The sequence below is a fragment of the Clinocottus analis genome, unplaced genomic scaffold, assembly GCF_023055335.1.
Source record: "Clinocottus analis isolate CAN_PGR_092001 unplaced genomic scaffold, fCliAna1.0.p SCAF_22, whole genome shotgun sequence".
Classification (NCBI taxonomy): domain Eukaryota; kingdom Metazoa; phylum Chordata; class Actinopteri; order Perciformes; family Cottidae; genus Clinocottus; species Clinocottus analis.
Window position 1 is genome coordinate 8467169 of NW_027175954.1, and position 15729 is coordinate 8482897.

A 15729-nucleotide genomic window follows, 5' to 3' on the forward strand; every position below is an offset into this window, starting at 1 on the left:
AAATGAGCAGTTTTGACATCTCCCTCACACACAGACTAATGCAGTCAATGTAGAAGTGCACTTCAGCATAAATAAAAAAAAAAGAACTCAAAACAATCTTATTTTTTCCAATTTTTATTTATTTATTGGCCACCATTTTACGTTTTCCACATCAATTTGGATATGATGGAATGCTATATTAAGTTTCCCCCACCACTGTAGCTGCCAAACCCATCACCTTGCTCTACTCAAGCCTCCCCTTTCTGCCAAACACACTGGCTACAACAAACACCCAGTACATTCATTCTCCCCTTCATGGACAACCAGAAAATATGAACTAGTTATTCAAATGGCGCACACGCACACACACACACACACACACACACACACCTAAAGGGGTGCAGGAGGTACAGTACAGGTGAGGGGTGGGGCTGTGCAATTGTTCCCTCCCACTTCAGATATAGCAGACACTTCTCTCAAACAAACCTGACCAGTAAACTGTACCAATCTCTGTCCGTTTAAGCAACCACAGTGAATCTGATTCGGTATGAATGCAGTGCGACCTATCAGAACTGGCTCCAAAAAACATCCCATGTCTGAGACTGTGTCTAAGGGTCAACTCGGCACCAGCAGGGCCAGCTGGGCCACCATTAAAAACAGTCCTAAATAAAATTAAAAAAAACTTATAGTGAAAGCAATTAAATAAAAATGGGAAAAAAAGTTAACCTTTGTTCCTTTTTCAGTAGCCGTGTTTAAATGAGGAGACTGAACCGAGAGAAATTATTTGGGAATGAAGAAATGAAAACAAAGTAGAGTGCTCCCCACTGCAAGAAGGGAAATAATTAATCTCAGCTACAGATGGGGTGGGTCCTTTGTGCTACACTGGACAAGCTCAGAGGGGTTCATCTTAGTGAAGACACTGCAAAATAAAACTTATCTATAGGATGCCCCCATGTCCTCTGAGAGATCAGTCCTTGCCAACTACTACACAAATCCTCTGGATTTCCATCAGAGGGAAAGAACATTGGTAGCCCCCCATATACAGGTTACAACTGGTTAGCTCATACCCACACTGAACAATGACGAGGCTTTTCTTATTTTTTAAGAGGGGAGCGAATTAAACAGAAAAAAAATATATTTTTGAAAACTCTCTCAATGCCATTTTTACATTTGGTTTAAAATATACAAGGCGTAAACAGCTGATGTGGAGCTTTGTTAGAGAAGGCATTGAGGTCTCCCATAGAGGTGTTGCGCTGTTCCACACAGTCCCCCAAGGTGGGACTAGACGAGTCTGGCCAGAATTTGCGAGGTTTGGAGATGCGGCTGGCAAAAAGGCCCTGCCACGCCACTGATGGACTGACTGACCAACTGGCGGGCTGGCCAGCAGTCAGGCTGACTGAAAGGCAGTTTAAGGGGAAGTATTAATGTTCACAGGACAGGAAAGGTCCACAAGGAGGTGAAGGTAGTGATGGTGACTGGTTGGAAGGGTTGGGGCAGGACTCGTCTCTCGCTCTCTCCTCTGCCAGCTCTTACAACTCGTCGTGGTCATCGCCCTCACCATCAGAGTCAGTGTTCTGTTCTTCGTCCACATCATCCAAATCCTGAAGAGCAGAGGAGGAGATTAATAACAGATTAAGACTGGATCTCAAAATCGGTCGAGCATGCAGGTCTACTTAATAGTGAAAGCACAAGAGGGGTTTTACAAAAAAAAAAAAAGTTGGTCGACACTGCATTGTTGTAGACCAGCTCAGATAAACTGCTCGGTTTGATTTAATTAGATTGCACCACATTTGTAAACAGCATCACAGACCCTAGTTGGGTTCCACCTGCACTAGTTTAGTGGTTTTATTTGGGACCTTTTTGAGGAGAACCGATTATAGTTAATGGGTGAAAGGGATAGGATGCATCTCCTCAAATTTAATAGACTGCCTGGGAGTCAGTGACTACTAAAAAGGCAACATTCACGAATGCCCCACTGAACATTAATATGATCTGCTAACCTCAAACAATACAATCTTACAGTATTGGCTGCATTACAATGTTTTAATGGTTGCCTGGGGCCATGGAGTTGCTAAACAAATCAAAGTAAAAAAGCGATGACAGATCTAGTAGGCATTAGCTCACATCATTCAGCTGGGCTGCAATTAGACTTCTGAGAAAGGGGTAAGTAGAGGCAATAGTGGAGTGGAAAGCTGCTAGTAAAAAGGATCACCCCCGCAATATGTGCTGGACGCAGAAGAGATGTAGCAGACCGAACGGTCTGCAAAGAGCATCTTTAACAAAAGCATGGTGATCTGGTTAGTATGCTTGGCAGATCACGCATCTTAACATCTTGTACATAGGATAAGTTTAGGAAAGGTGCCATTATTGGCACGTTTTCTAAAAACAGTATTATTCAAACCTGAGATCTTACATTGCTTGCTATTGTTCAGTTATGCCACTTCAGAAGTGTAGCTTGCAGCTGAACATGCACTCCTGCAGCAGAGCTGCCTCTACGTCACAGCCTGCAAAACAGTTCCAACTTTCTGGATCAGAGTGTAGACTGAATGGGTAAATAAATGAAAGTTTTCTGGCTGCCTTTACGATCCCAAACGTAAAGCCTCACTGGCTCAGGAATCCAAATGAAAAAAGGAAGCTATTAAATGTTAAATTATTTGACATCTCCAACATTTTGGAGATCGTACTGTAATTGTGTCCAAAATTAACACAAGTAATGAAATTAGTAATTATAACTGAATTATTATTTTTTAAATATAACTAGCCAACATTAGTTGAAAGTCTAAAAAGCTGACACTCACGCTAACGTTAGCTAATCACCACAGATAATGATTTGAACGCATGAGTCTGTTAGTTAAATATAGGGCGTCTGTGAGTAAGCTACATTGCATGGTTTAATATTTAGCATATTGTACAGCCTTTGTTGTGAAAATGTGGCGTATATGAAGCAGCAACAGTATAAAGAGTTGTAGTCATATTTGATGCTTTTGCAGTGCCTAGCGAGCTTATTAGCCAAATGATCTAGCTGAAGTAGAGGCACCTAATTTGTAGAGCGACATCACTTTGTGGGTCTAAGCTACAATCTTTTGCAAATGTGGTCACATAATAGCAAACAGTCAGAATGTAACATACATGTTAGCAGTTGGATTTTCAAAATCATTTATTTACATAACAACTCGCTATGTACATTAAGCAAAACATGTGGAAACCCTGTTTATTGTAAACAAAGTGTAACAGTTTGAGTAATGAAACCCTTCTGTTGATGCTGCTGTTGCTGCTCTTGCTTTGGTCCCAGTTATCTCTTGTTTGCATAATTCATGGATACCTCCTCAATATGAAAATGTCCCTACTGGTTTTAGGTATCAGTACATAAACACATTTGTCTGAAGTCATTACACAGTACAAACGAGCACGGCATACAAAGTAGTTTTTTGTGTGATCATACTGATTTCTTTCATGTGGTTTCCAACGAGCAACAGTTGTTGAGGCTCAGGCAGCTTCTTTAATAAGAGTCATCTTATAAAGCTACGACTGTGCTTTAACTGCACTGCTTTTGCAAAGTGCGTGAATAAATCGCTCAGTTATGATCTTACCTCTGCGTCTAGATCTTCATCGTCGTCTCCTGCAGGGGCGCCGCCCTCCTTACCGCCACTCTCAAGGAATTTGGTGAAGCCTTCAAGTGTTCTCTCCCCGTTATAATCAATCACCTATTGACCAGAGATCAAACATATCTGATGAATGTCTAAGATTGTGTGTCCAATCAACGACCCCAAAACATTTGAGAAAATGCAAACAGGAATATATTAAACAGCATCTCATAGCTGCCATTGTAGCTCAGGTTTCTGCACATTGTTAACACTGCTAAATCAAGAGGCACCAAAGATGCCTGTGAATAATTTGGGATCCAAATAATCACCCGGAACAATACAACTCCCAGTTGCAAAGTCATGTCATGAATAAGAGGATTAATGTGATAACGGGTGGAAAGGTGATAGAAGAATTATATATAGGTCAGTCAACACAAATGGAGATGGTAATTCCTGACAATATGCAAGATGATACCAATGAATTATTTATTCTTCCTCTGCTTGTGAATCAATTGTAAGGGAAAGCAAATATTTAGCAACACGCACCGTGCGCTCATCTCCTGCAGGGAAGAACTTAAGAGTGGGGAAGCTGTGGACTTTGACCGAATCAATCTCATTGGCTGTGGAGTCCATCTTCGCCACGATGATGTCAGCACTGTCCTTGTACTTCTCTCCCAACTTCTCCCAGATGGGAGTCAGCTGTTTGCAGTGTCCACACCAGGGTGCATCTGGAATACCACAAAAATGTAGTTTTGTTGATATTCATTTCAGACAGACTAGTACCAGTAAACATTGATTAGCTTTAGTTAATTTACATATTGGCGAGTCAAGACATTTAAATGCACTAACATGCGTTTTCTTTTCGGACAATAAAACAACCTTCGGTCAACAGGGTGTCTGAAAACTGATTTCGGGGCTGCACATCCTGCCGCAGTGTATAGCAGGAAGCAGGGAAACGCACTATGAACATGTAGCCTCAGCTTCATGAGCTCTGCTTTCCATCGCAGTCCAACGGACAGCGATGGAAAATTCCCTCCATAAATAGTGCAAATTGGATGTGGATCGCAGTAGAAGGAAAAAAATCCAGCAGCTATATTTAACCAAATCTTTTCAACTTCTGTATCTAGTTACAAATTATTTTCGCAGTTAGTGGGCTGTGAGAGTGGGTGAGCCCCTCGTATGAACTTTTGGTATTTGAAAAGGGCTTAAGACAGGGTAAAGTGAGGAATGGCAAGAAGCGCTGCCCTCTTTCTTGCCTATGAGCAACTGAGCTTTGACTGCAAAAAGAATAAAGATGAGAATCTTACAGAATTCAATAAAGACGTTCTTGGAAGGATGGAAAGCGACCTCCTCAAAGTTCTTGCCGACCAAAGTCTTGACAGGGGTTTTGTCCCAGTCTTCAGGGATGTCTTGACTCATGAGGTGGGGCTGTGAGAGAAGAATCAACTCTGCATTAATAATGTACATCTATAACATACTCTTGCTGGCATGACTGACCACTCGCCTCTCTCTCTCTCTCTTTACCTTGAGTTTACCCTCAAGGAACAGGTTGCAGAAACCAATGATGGCCTCTGCTGTGATTGCGTCATTATCGGGCCTGTACTTCGTCATCTCATCCTCCAGGGTGATGAGCCGGATGGCAGGGCATTCCTCCTTCTTCAGGCCGAAGAACTCCAGGATGCGCTGGTTGTCGTCCACGTCGCTATCGATGAAAATGAACAGGATCTGGAAAGAAGAGATAAGTCAATAATTGATTTGATCTTCATGGATCATTTAGAAAGATCCCGTCTTGACATGCATTCTGTATTATTTACAGTTGACAAATTAAAGACGAGTGCATTGGGACTGTTCACCTACCTGACCCTTGTATCCTTCTGCAGCTTTCTTAAACTGGTCCATTTTGTCCTGGAAGTCTGAAGCAGTTTTTGGCAGAAACATAAGAATGTGGGACTTGATTTCTCCTCCAAATATTTTCGGTGCGGTCTGCAGACAACGGAAATATAAAAGATTGGCATGTGGGGATAATACTTATACTGGTCATAGTTGTAGACATTAGTGTGTAGTATAGAAAAGAGATGTCAACGGTCATGTGGACGTGCATGTCCCCAGTGACTACCTGCTCTGTAAACTCGATAACCAGAGGCAGCTGGTTGGACTTGACAAAAGCCAGGAGGTTTTCTTTGGTCAGCTCTCCATCAAAGGTATTGCGCAGTTCATCAAACTGTAAAGAAAACATGGAAACATTTAGAGTCACTGGTAATCCACCCACCTAGTCTGCCTGTGAACACCAAACATAGATTTACCAAATACACTTCTTTAATATCCCTTGGTAACCCCCAACTGACAAGAGCCAGCAGCCAAAATAGACTATTAAGTGTTAAGAATAGCCATGTTACTGCTGTGCCAAGCAACTCTTACTGGCATACAATAGGAAAAGGGACATTTGGCCATTGGCATGCTACCAGGTTTGCGGTCACTGACCGAGGCTATGAAACTTAAGCCTTAAACCCTGTTGCAATAAACAAGTGAAAGACCCAAGCTGTTTTGTGAGCAAGTCTGTGCTTTGGAAGGGTTTGCTTAAATGTAGACAACAACCCCACATGTCAGTGTTTTTTTGTCAGGGTAGGGTTACCAACATGGATTACAGGCCAGACAATGGCAGTGGGAAGACTGAGCCTGGGTCCATGTGCCAAAATGAAAGAAGATCATCTATAACTCAAAAGGACTGAGAGCTAAAACACACTGAAATATATAGAGTTTGCCTAATTATTTCATTACTGATCAACTGCAAATATATCAAGAGGTAACAGAAGAAAAAGTGTTAAGGCAGAACTTTTAAATAAACAGCCTGGGACTATGTAAGTGACTGAGAATTGTGAGCACACAATTGGCAATTTTGGTGGCAAAATTTAAAAAAAAATTTTTTTTTTTACCTAACGCTGAACTGCCACTGAGTAGAGCAATAAGAGGATATATGCTGTGGTTTGATTTTTTTTTTGTGTGATGGACACGACAATTTAGATACTGTTGTGCTGATAAGCTAAATGATTCCTGACCTATTCAGCCAGGGATGGTTGAAGTCAATAACTGAGATACAAGACAAGAATCACCTTTCTTAAAAAATATAACATCTTGTGTAAATTTAATTCGGCTACAAAATTGGAAGAAGAAAAGATGCTGAGGTTGAGCAACAGACCCAAAGGCAGACGCACATCTAAAATGTTGAGGGGCTTCAGACAAGCCAAGATTAGCAATGGAGAGTGGATACGGTGAGGTTGACAGCATCACATTACCAGAATGAGATTAAAAACACTGGAGTGTCTCCAGTAGTCTGTACACACGTTCACATCTGACTGTTTCATAAGCTGATACAAGGCCACGAGTAACCCATTTACATTATAATGTGACCAGAACCAGGGCAGCGGGTAAATCAACCAATTAGGAATTTGCAGCTCATGAAATGTCATGCAACCACAATGTGTTCATATATGTTTACATACCCATCAACATCATATTTGTGTTGAAGAAGACTTAAACTTAAGAACTTGGAAGTCACCTTCTTGAAGAGGACCACGCCGTCCTTGGACACCTCAAACTTGGAGAAAATAGCATCGTCACTGGTAATGGCGAAAGGAATGTCGTCTGTGGATTCAGCTGCATTTTCGTAGGCCTTAGCTCCGGCAGAGTTGGAATCCTACAGACGCATACATAAATTCCCTTAAGATAAAGCAGTGTGCAAGTGTTCTCCATTAAATTAAACATAGGCAAATTGAACCTGCAGCATTCTCTTTCCATGCTTTAAAAGCAACAAAATATAACAGGAAAGGTTAGGTTACACTTTTTTTATTTGTAAAAATAAGATACTAAATATCCCAAATTGTTTTAAGTTTTGCTTCTGATATAATAAAGCAACAAAGCTAGATGTTGACAATGCCATACAATAATCTGAGCAATGCAATCTGTGTTATCATACTGTATGCATATGTGAAGGTAGCCATATTACATCAAGCATTGAAGGATATGAGAAAAATATATGTATACGTCACCATAAAACAAAAAGGAAGAAACTTTACTACAAAATTACCTTATATTTAGAACTTGAAAGCTCAGAAAATCACCTTAAAGAATCCGATGACTGCCACCTCATTGTCAGCGATTAAAGACTCTGCCTCAGTAATGTCGGCGAGGGTGACAACAGCCGGGCCAGTGCGCTTCTTCAGCCAGGCGACGATGTCATCTGCCTGTCTGCCAGCTGAAATGCAACAGAACACAATAACTCAAGCACTTTTGTAGGCAAAGACTTCTCAAAAAACCATGAGTCAAATGCTAAACTTTAATGATTTAAATAAAATATTAACAATGTGATCAGCTTCATGCTCATCAGTAAAGTAGGATACAGCTTTCTTAGCAGTTGAACAGAACAAAGGGACCTGGATATACCCAACTTCAACTTAATAATGCAGTGCCTCAAGGGTGCAGATGTTTAAGTAAACTTACACTGCTTATACTGTGGTCAAACTGAATATATGCACGCGCAGAGACACCCTTCTGGAGCATGAAAGTACATTTCAGCTCTTAATTTAAATGGCAATACACAAACCTGCTCACTCTTTTTCACTTTTAAAATCGAAGCACCATAAGTACATTAGAAAAAAATAAAATTAGTATGCCAACTTTGTGAGGTTGCAAAAACACGTCTACCTTTCTTTCTAGTAATACTGTTGCAATTAAAAGGAGATTTAAGATAGACTTGGCTGTCGGACAGTGATGCAACTAGTGATGCAATATAGTAGCAATTTTACTAGGAAACATGATGAAGTGATACAGCACATGGTGTTGGAGTAATACTGTGAGGTTGTGTTGTATTAATTTCTACATACACTATTAAAAACAACTTCCCCAAACTACTCTCCCGCTCCTTTCCAAACATGGCCTGGTTCAGGCCAGCAGAGAAGAGGCAACGTGAAGAACTGCACATCTCTCTACTCGCTCAGAGTCAGCATGAGGTGACTGTGCGAGGAAGGCCCAACCTACATCGTGTCTCAGTCTTGTTGCTCAAAGCTGATTGGCTAACTTACAGTTTATGCTGCTGTGCAGGTCGTATTACTTTGATGAAGAAAGTCTATAGGGCTCGCCTTCCATTGTCAGAACAGATTCTTTATGACATCTATGAAGCCTCTCATGAGATTAACTTATGAAATAATGTTCGCTAACTTTCCTATGAGTTACTCAGGGTTATGTCATTTTGTAAAAAAAACTACTTCATTAAGTTTACAAACCGGTCAAACCGGCTACCCTGTGGTAACGGGACGACCTCTCATCCCCCTGAGCTACAGCCGCAGGTAATACATGCAAGGGATTCCATACAAATAAAAATTAAAGTAACGCTTACCAGAGTACTCTTTGGGTGACTCTTTCTCTCCGCCTTTGAAGAACTTGATGGTGGGGTATCCCCGCACGCCATACTCTTGGGCCAGCTCGGTCTCCTCTGTGGCGTCCACCTTACCCAGGCGGACCGCTGAACCCTCTGCCTTCAGCATGCCAGCGGCCTTGGCAAACTCTGGACCCAAGGCCTTGCAGTGACCACACCATGGGGCATCTGCGGGAGTTTCAGAATGTCATTTAACTGGGCACATAAACATAAGTTTGCAAAGTTGCTAAAGGTTGATCATTTTTGGCACAAAAAAATCCTTCAGGGCAAATTAAGATCCATCTAGTAATATTATTGGAAAAAAATCTGGTTTATAAAAAAAGAAACATGGCAAATGAGGAGCACCAATGAGCAAGTGTTGTCAAAAATCACTAAAATGAATGATCCTCCACACACAAGTTATGACTTGAAAGCCGTCTAAGCTCTCGACCAATACTCTGTCCTGCTTATACAAAGCAGATTAAAGTTGAGGAAATTGTTTATTGTGCAATGGACAATAAATTACCAACTGTTTTGATAGATTGTTCCCTTGCTGCTTTTCTTCATTGTAACTTTCATTCATTCGATTTTGGACTGCTGATCAGAAGAAAAACAATTGAGGATGACAGCTTAGGCTCAGGGAACTTGTAATGGCATTTTATATTCTCTTAGGATATTTTATAAACCAAACTTTATACATGCACTATTATTAAAAAACAGATTGACTAATTGGCAGCCCTTTTGTATTATTATACCTATTTGCACTCGGTACACCAGCAAAAAAACAAACGGTACATTCATTCCCGTCCTTGTTTTATACAAGGTTCATTTGTGCATTGACCTGGTTCAAAAATAATAAAGAATGTTTTCCAGACAGCTTTTGATAAACATTTCCTTTTGTGGACAGAAGCAAACCACAATCAAATGCAAGATAATCACTCAGAGTTTTTTTATGCATGTGTAATTGAACACTGTGGCTTGCAAATTACACATTAGCTATTACATTATCTGTTCGGAATTTGTGTCCAATCAGAAATGACACGTCACCTAAAATGAACCTGAATTGCATCACCTTGAATCCGTGACTAACCAAAACATCGTCATGGTTCCAAACCAGTCCACTACTTCAACGCACAGATGAACTTTTGTTAAGTACACGTCAACCTAGCTCCACGTCCCACTCAGATCCCGCCCAGTTGACGAATACGTGGGCAAAAAAAAAGAAAAGCATTCATCCCTCCCATCTTGAGCGCATTGGTGAATCTCCCCCAAGGCCATCTCTGACTGGCCCACTGATTTGTCACATACAAATGTGAGCAAGTCAACAATCTGACAAAAGTATAGCGGGATGGGCCTGCAGGCAAAGAAGAAGTGGCGCTGTGCCAGGCAATCTTATCCCATTACGAGTGAAAATAAAGTCGAGAACTGCATGCAAATGACTGAACGAGACGTCCGGGGCCTGCACACAAACCGAAGCGTACGATGTGAAACCACAGCAGGCAATCGAAACACAATATACCCGTACTTTACTGGTTCATGTAGCATAATCCGCTCAGCTTCGGGTGTAAAATTATTATGCTATTACAGCTTTCTTCATCCCGAAGGAACAAAGGTGATAAAGCAGGAGGGTGCACTGCTATGAGCTAATGTTTCCTATAACACTCGTGCGCTGGAGAGAATAAATAAAACATGCATAATGGGTAAACTGAAGCTGCAATTTGTTTGACATTAGTAGAGAGACGAGTTGGGGGTTTGTGCTTTGAATCCTCGTCAAGATATTTTAGATGTTTAAAGATACTTGGTGCTGGTCAACGTTAGTCAGAGTTACAGGGAAACAGTCCGATAAAAAAGGAAAAACGCAGTCTTATAAACAATGCCTCCAGTTTAGCATGTACACTCAGTTTAAACTACGGCGAGCACAGCTGGTGTGGGAAGTAGACGAAGTAGATTCAAGCATACACGCAAAATTCAGCACGACCTAAGAAAGTCGGCCACTAACAACAGCGACGTGTCAGAAGAAGTGTCAAAGTTTGATGCTAATACGAACACCAGGCTGCATTTAGCTAGCTAGCTAACCGGCGATCCTGCTAAAGACGGCCAACGGCCGCCGGAGAGATTCTGTTGCTCCCGTTACTCACAGAATTCCACCAGGATGTTGGGATGAGCCTTCAGTGCCTCGTCAATGTTACTCTTCTTCAGCACCAGGACGTCTTCTTCCTCGCCGACCTCGGCTCTGCTGGCCACAGCCAGGGTGCAGACGAGCAGAAACTTGAACATAGTTGCCGTCGAATAGTCTTCTTGACAGAGGGACGAGAGCTGGAGACGCGGTCGGCTACGGTGTGTCTGTGAAACTGGTCTTGGTGCTGGTATTTGACGTTGTTTAAGGTTGGGAGAGTAGCTGGTATTTTGTGTCTACCGCTACTAACGTGGCATCGCACGCAGAAACCGGTGGGGTCATCCGTAGTGCGCATGCGCATTTATCAGGCCGAAAGCAGTTCGTGTTGAATTGTGACTGGACCGCTGCTGACTGCACCTGGAAGTGAATGAGTGACGCTCCCTGCTATCTGCTTTCATTACTACACGTAAGGGATCGTGGAAAACTGTGGGCGAGACACGAGTTGGAAGCACTTACGCTATTTAAACGGGCTAACGTAATCTATATGTAAGCGGAGTTTTAATCATACTGTGGCTGTATCATGCTGCATTATTTTAGTTTATACAAATGTGTGGAAAACCATATGTTCCATCAATAAAATAAGTACACTGTGTTGTAACTTTGGGAATTACAATCGTTTTCTGACTATGCATATAACTGTAACTGATGCAACTATGGGGAGGGGCGTTGCTTGGAAATGTGTTTGCAAAGGAGACATGCCAAAGTCTGAATGATTCTCCCAGTTTGTCGCAAAAAAATCCCCCAAATGGTGTTTTGTATAAATATTAATATTATCATGTTCTGGTGAGGTTACGGTTGCTGTCTTGTTGTTTGGAAAATGGGACAATTGGGGATGTTAAAAGGACAACATTTTGTTAAGAGTGACCCAACTCCTGTTAGACCACTTTGGGTTGAATTCAGCTGTGTACAAGTAAGTCTGGTTTTGGCGGTTTTATCTTCCCTCCTTCCTCCAAGAGACAGAGTTTTCTCATTTATATTACCAGAGAGAAAAGATAAGACCTTCTCACAGAAATACAGAAGGGATAGGATACTTTGATGCATGGCCTCTGCACAACGTTTATTTTGTGTGTATAGTATACAGTATCGAAGTTACACCAGCTATCGATTAAAAGATAATGGTCTAAATAGAAGCAACAGAGATATTTGACCTTTTAGTTTCTGCATGGGTCAATTAAACACCTTTAAAATCATTTTAGACAACCACCTTGTTTACTACTTACTTGGTTAAGGGCTGTAGCCCACACCCAAACAGCTGCTCAGTATTTAGGCATTGTAAGGGTTAAATGCAAACCTGCGATCAGAACAGCCAAATCAGGAAACAAAAACTGAGAAGACTATACTCACGCCCTGTTGAATCATGCACAGCAGTCAAACTAAAGAAACAAATGTATACATCTGACAAATGTTTTTCATCAAACCCAGCTATCAGAAGACCTGCTGCTTCAGTCCATGTGTTGTACATGTGTTGAAGTGAGATTACTTACAGGCACAACATAATAGCTCTTGGATTTCTTTAATTGCTTATATTGTACTCAATGTCCTAACACTTGACAAGTATTATATAAGGTATTGTATAGCCAATATTTGCATATACATTGCATATAACATTGTTTCTAGTATTTGTCTCCTGTTATTCCACTCGGTTAAAGGTAGAGACTAATTGACCCATATTATTACTGGCCTACAATTAATACCACACACTCCAATATGATCTCTTTGTTAATGGAAGGAGTTATTTTGTATTTGTTTTACATTATAAATAATTTAACGTTTTAACAGATTTAATACACCAGCAGCTGCCATGTAATTATATAATAAGTTGAGGTTTACCTATAGTCTTTGCCCGATAGGTGCTCGGGAAATGACTGCGGTACTCTATGGGCTGGTGTTTATTCTATTAGATTCTGTCAATATTTCACAAAAGATAACAGGTTCAGTGCGGACTTATGCAATAATAGTGCTTGTAAAACACATACTAGTACCTTAATGTCTCAGTGACAGGTTAACATTGTATTTCTAGCAAAGACAAAATGACATATGACGCTATGACAACAATCTTGCTTTGTACTCCTCAGGTTGACAAAGCAGTGAGTGAGCTTTGCCACCCAATAAACTGATGCAATTTGTAACAGTTTGTCACTTTTGTACTTGGTTTGTCCACATCCTCCATTCTGTCAATAAGAGTGATACATAATTGATAAGATCTAAAGTTGTTGATACAATTAAATTAATACTAATGTAGATGTTAATGTTCTTTTTACTTTACTTACCTTACAGCTCTCTGTTAGTTTTCATTGAGTGTGATTTCCACACACCTCTTTGCAGCTGTACCATTTATGTTTCACAGTTTCTGCGAGACATGTAACTAATAACTCTGGTAAAGGGAGAGGTCATCTGTTTATTTTATCGAGGTTAGTTTTTAAGTGCAAATATTGACCTCCTTTAAAGCAGTTCAGCAAATTTCATCTCCTTTTTAATATTTGTTTATCTTTTACGAAGCCTGCAGGTCAAACCCAAGCAGTCTGCTGATAACCATTAAGTCAAAGTACTCTTCATGCAGAATTATTATTGGATTATCATTTTGTGATGAATTAACATGTAACCAGCATGTTAGCTAGTTGAGGCACAACTACTTTACACCATGATAGCAGCTCAGTTAGTTGAGAAATTTCAGACTGAACCAAAGCAAACAGATGGAAATTGTGAGCTAAAAGCCATGCATTTTATGGCTGAATGGGCAACATATTTCATAACATAATATGTTTAGTAGGTAAAATCTTATCTTAAAGTAATCAGCAACTGTTGGCATTTTAAAAAATTCTATAAATAAAGAACACAAATATTGATCAGCTCTGCTTTTTGTTGCTAAACAGAGGATTCTGAGCTGCACTGAAACAGAAGGATGCAAAAAAGAAATGTAATTGTTTATCAACGACTGCACCAGGAAGTCCCATAATACGCAGGAGGAATTCAGAGTAGGACACGATGAAAAATTAGGACAGGCTGATCCATGGACACAGCTTTTGAGCTGATGTTTTGACCAAAATTGATAACTTCAGGTCATTAAAGCTTAATGGGATTTTATTAAGGATGCTGGCAGAGACAGCCAGAGAAAAATGTTCACTTCTAAATACATTTATAGAAAAAAAAGAGGTACAGTTACCATGCCAACGCTACCAGTGCAGGCCCCTGGAGTCCTTGAGGCTATAGAAGTCAGGACATTCAATTACTGGGGACTCTGAATATGACGCAAGTTTATAATAAACAATACGGGCGCTGAAGTAGCGGAAATTAACGTCTGCCAGCTTGTTCCATTCATAACACCATATTTATACAGCACATGTATTTTCAACGAGACATTGGATTAACACATGAGGTTATGTACATAACACACCGTGAAGGAGAGTATCAGATGTTTGTGTTCACAAATTAAACATATGGTTGCTGAAAATGTTTTTCATGAGTGAACCCTACTATAGGTGCATAGTAGACGTGAGGTACCATTAGAGCCACCAAGTTATTACAGGGACATTCGGCAGAGTCGTATTGTACATAACTGAGAGAGAGAGAGAGAGAGAGAGAGAGAGAGAGAGAGAGAGATCTGTGTATTCTGCTTTTTGCTCCATATTTGCTCAACAGCCTTACAATAACAGTTTCATGACAACCTTTTTTTGTCAAAATTGTTTTACAATTGTCATACAACTAGAGGCACATACATGAAATGTGTCCTCTACGTTTCTACCATTCCTTAGCATTCAGGACCAATGGGATACAGCAACGTGTGGTTCAGTATTCAGGTTTGTGCCACAGTAGCACATGCTTCCCACAGAATTTGCATATATTGTGATCTTAGATAGCATGTGCAGGTGGAACAACCAACTTGTGTTCAAGTCCTATTTCACAGTTGGAATACAGATATTATCCCTTCTAACATATTCAGGTTAATGTGCTAAAAGCTGCCCAAATAAGCAGACATAGAACATTATAATTAATTTGGCAGCAGCTTTTTAAAAAAAAAAATTAAAAAAAGGTATCCTTCTTCAGCTCCGTTTTGGTAAACTCCTTGCGGTTTAGATGCTAAATACTCCACTATCTTTACCAGATAATTCAAATATTCAGGTTTCGTGGGGCTGCAGAACAAGTAAAAGCAGGTGTGAATACAGCCAAGGAAACAGAACTAAGGTGAATAAGGATTTTATTGCTGAGCATAGGCTTGATGGTTGCTAGATAGGGGAAGCTTGAGCAGGTAGGTGAGAGTCATTGGCTGTGGCTATAGCAGGGGCAGTCCTTCAACAAAGGATGACCAAGAACCAAGGGAGACCATGGATTATGTGAGAACTGATCTTTTCTGCGGCTTCAGGACAGGTGAACCCAGGTGCAGGTACAGGAATAAGGGCAAAAGAGATTTTCGTGTCGAGCCTGATGGAGATCCAAGGAGACGGAGTATTGAAGGGTTTCGGGCAGAGCATTATGGCTTGACCAGGCAGGAAACAAGGACCAGTGTTCTGACTGCATACAGAGAACTGGATGAGTACTGGAAAACTGGCTAAAAGCACAACAGGTAGTAAATTGTCTCAAAG

General features: G+C 40.7%; 1 protein-coding gene across 1 annotated transcript; it reads right to left on the minus strand.

Moving 5' to 3' along the window:
• Positions 1–98: 98 nt before the first annotated feature.
• Positions 99–11447, minus strand: p4hb (prolyl 4-hydroxylase, beta polypeptide). The gene is made up of 11 exons (XM_068589251.1): positions 11112–11447; positions 8956–9162; positions 7682–7815; positions 7120–7257; positions 5680–5784; positions 5421–5546; positions 5088–5288; positions 4871–4991; positions 4110–4291; positions 3570–3683; positions 99–1580 (listed from the first exon to the last, which is right to left on the minus strand). Exons 1-11 carry the CDS (start codon positions 11248–11250, stop codon positions 1509–1511), a joined length of 1539 nt encoding a protein of 512 aa, XP_068445352.1. The 5' UTR covers positions 11251–11447; the 3' UTR covers positions 99–1508.
• Between the last annotated feature and the right edge of the window lie 4282 nt (positions 11448–15729).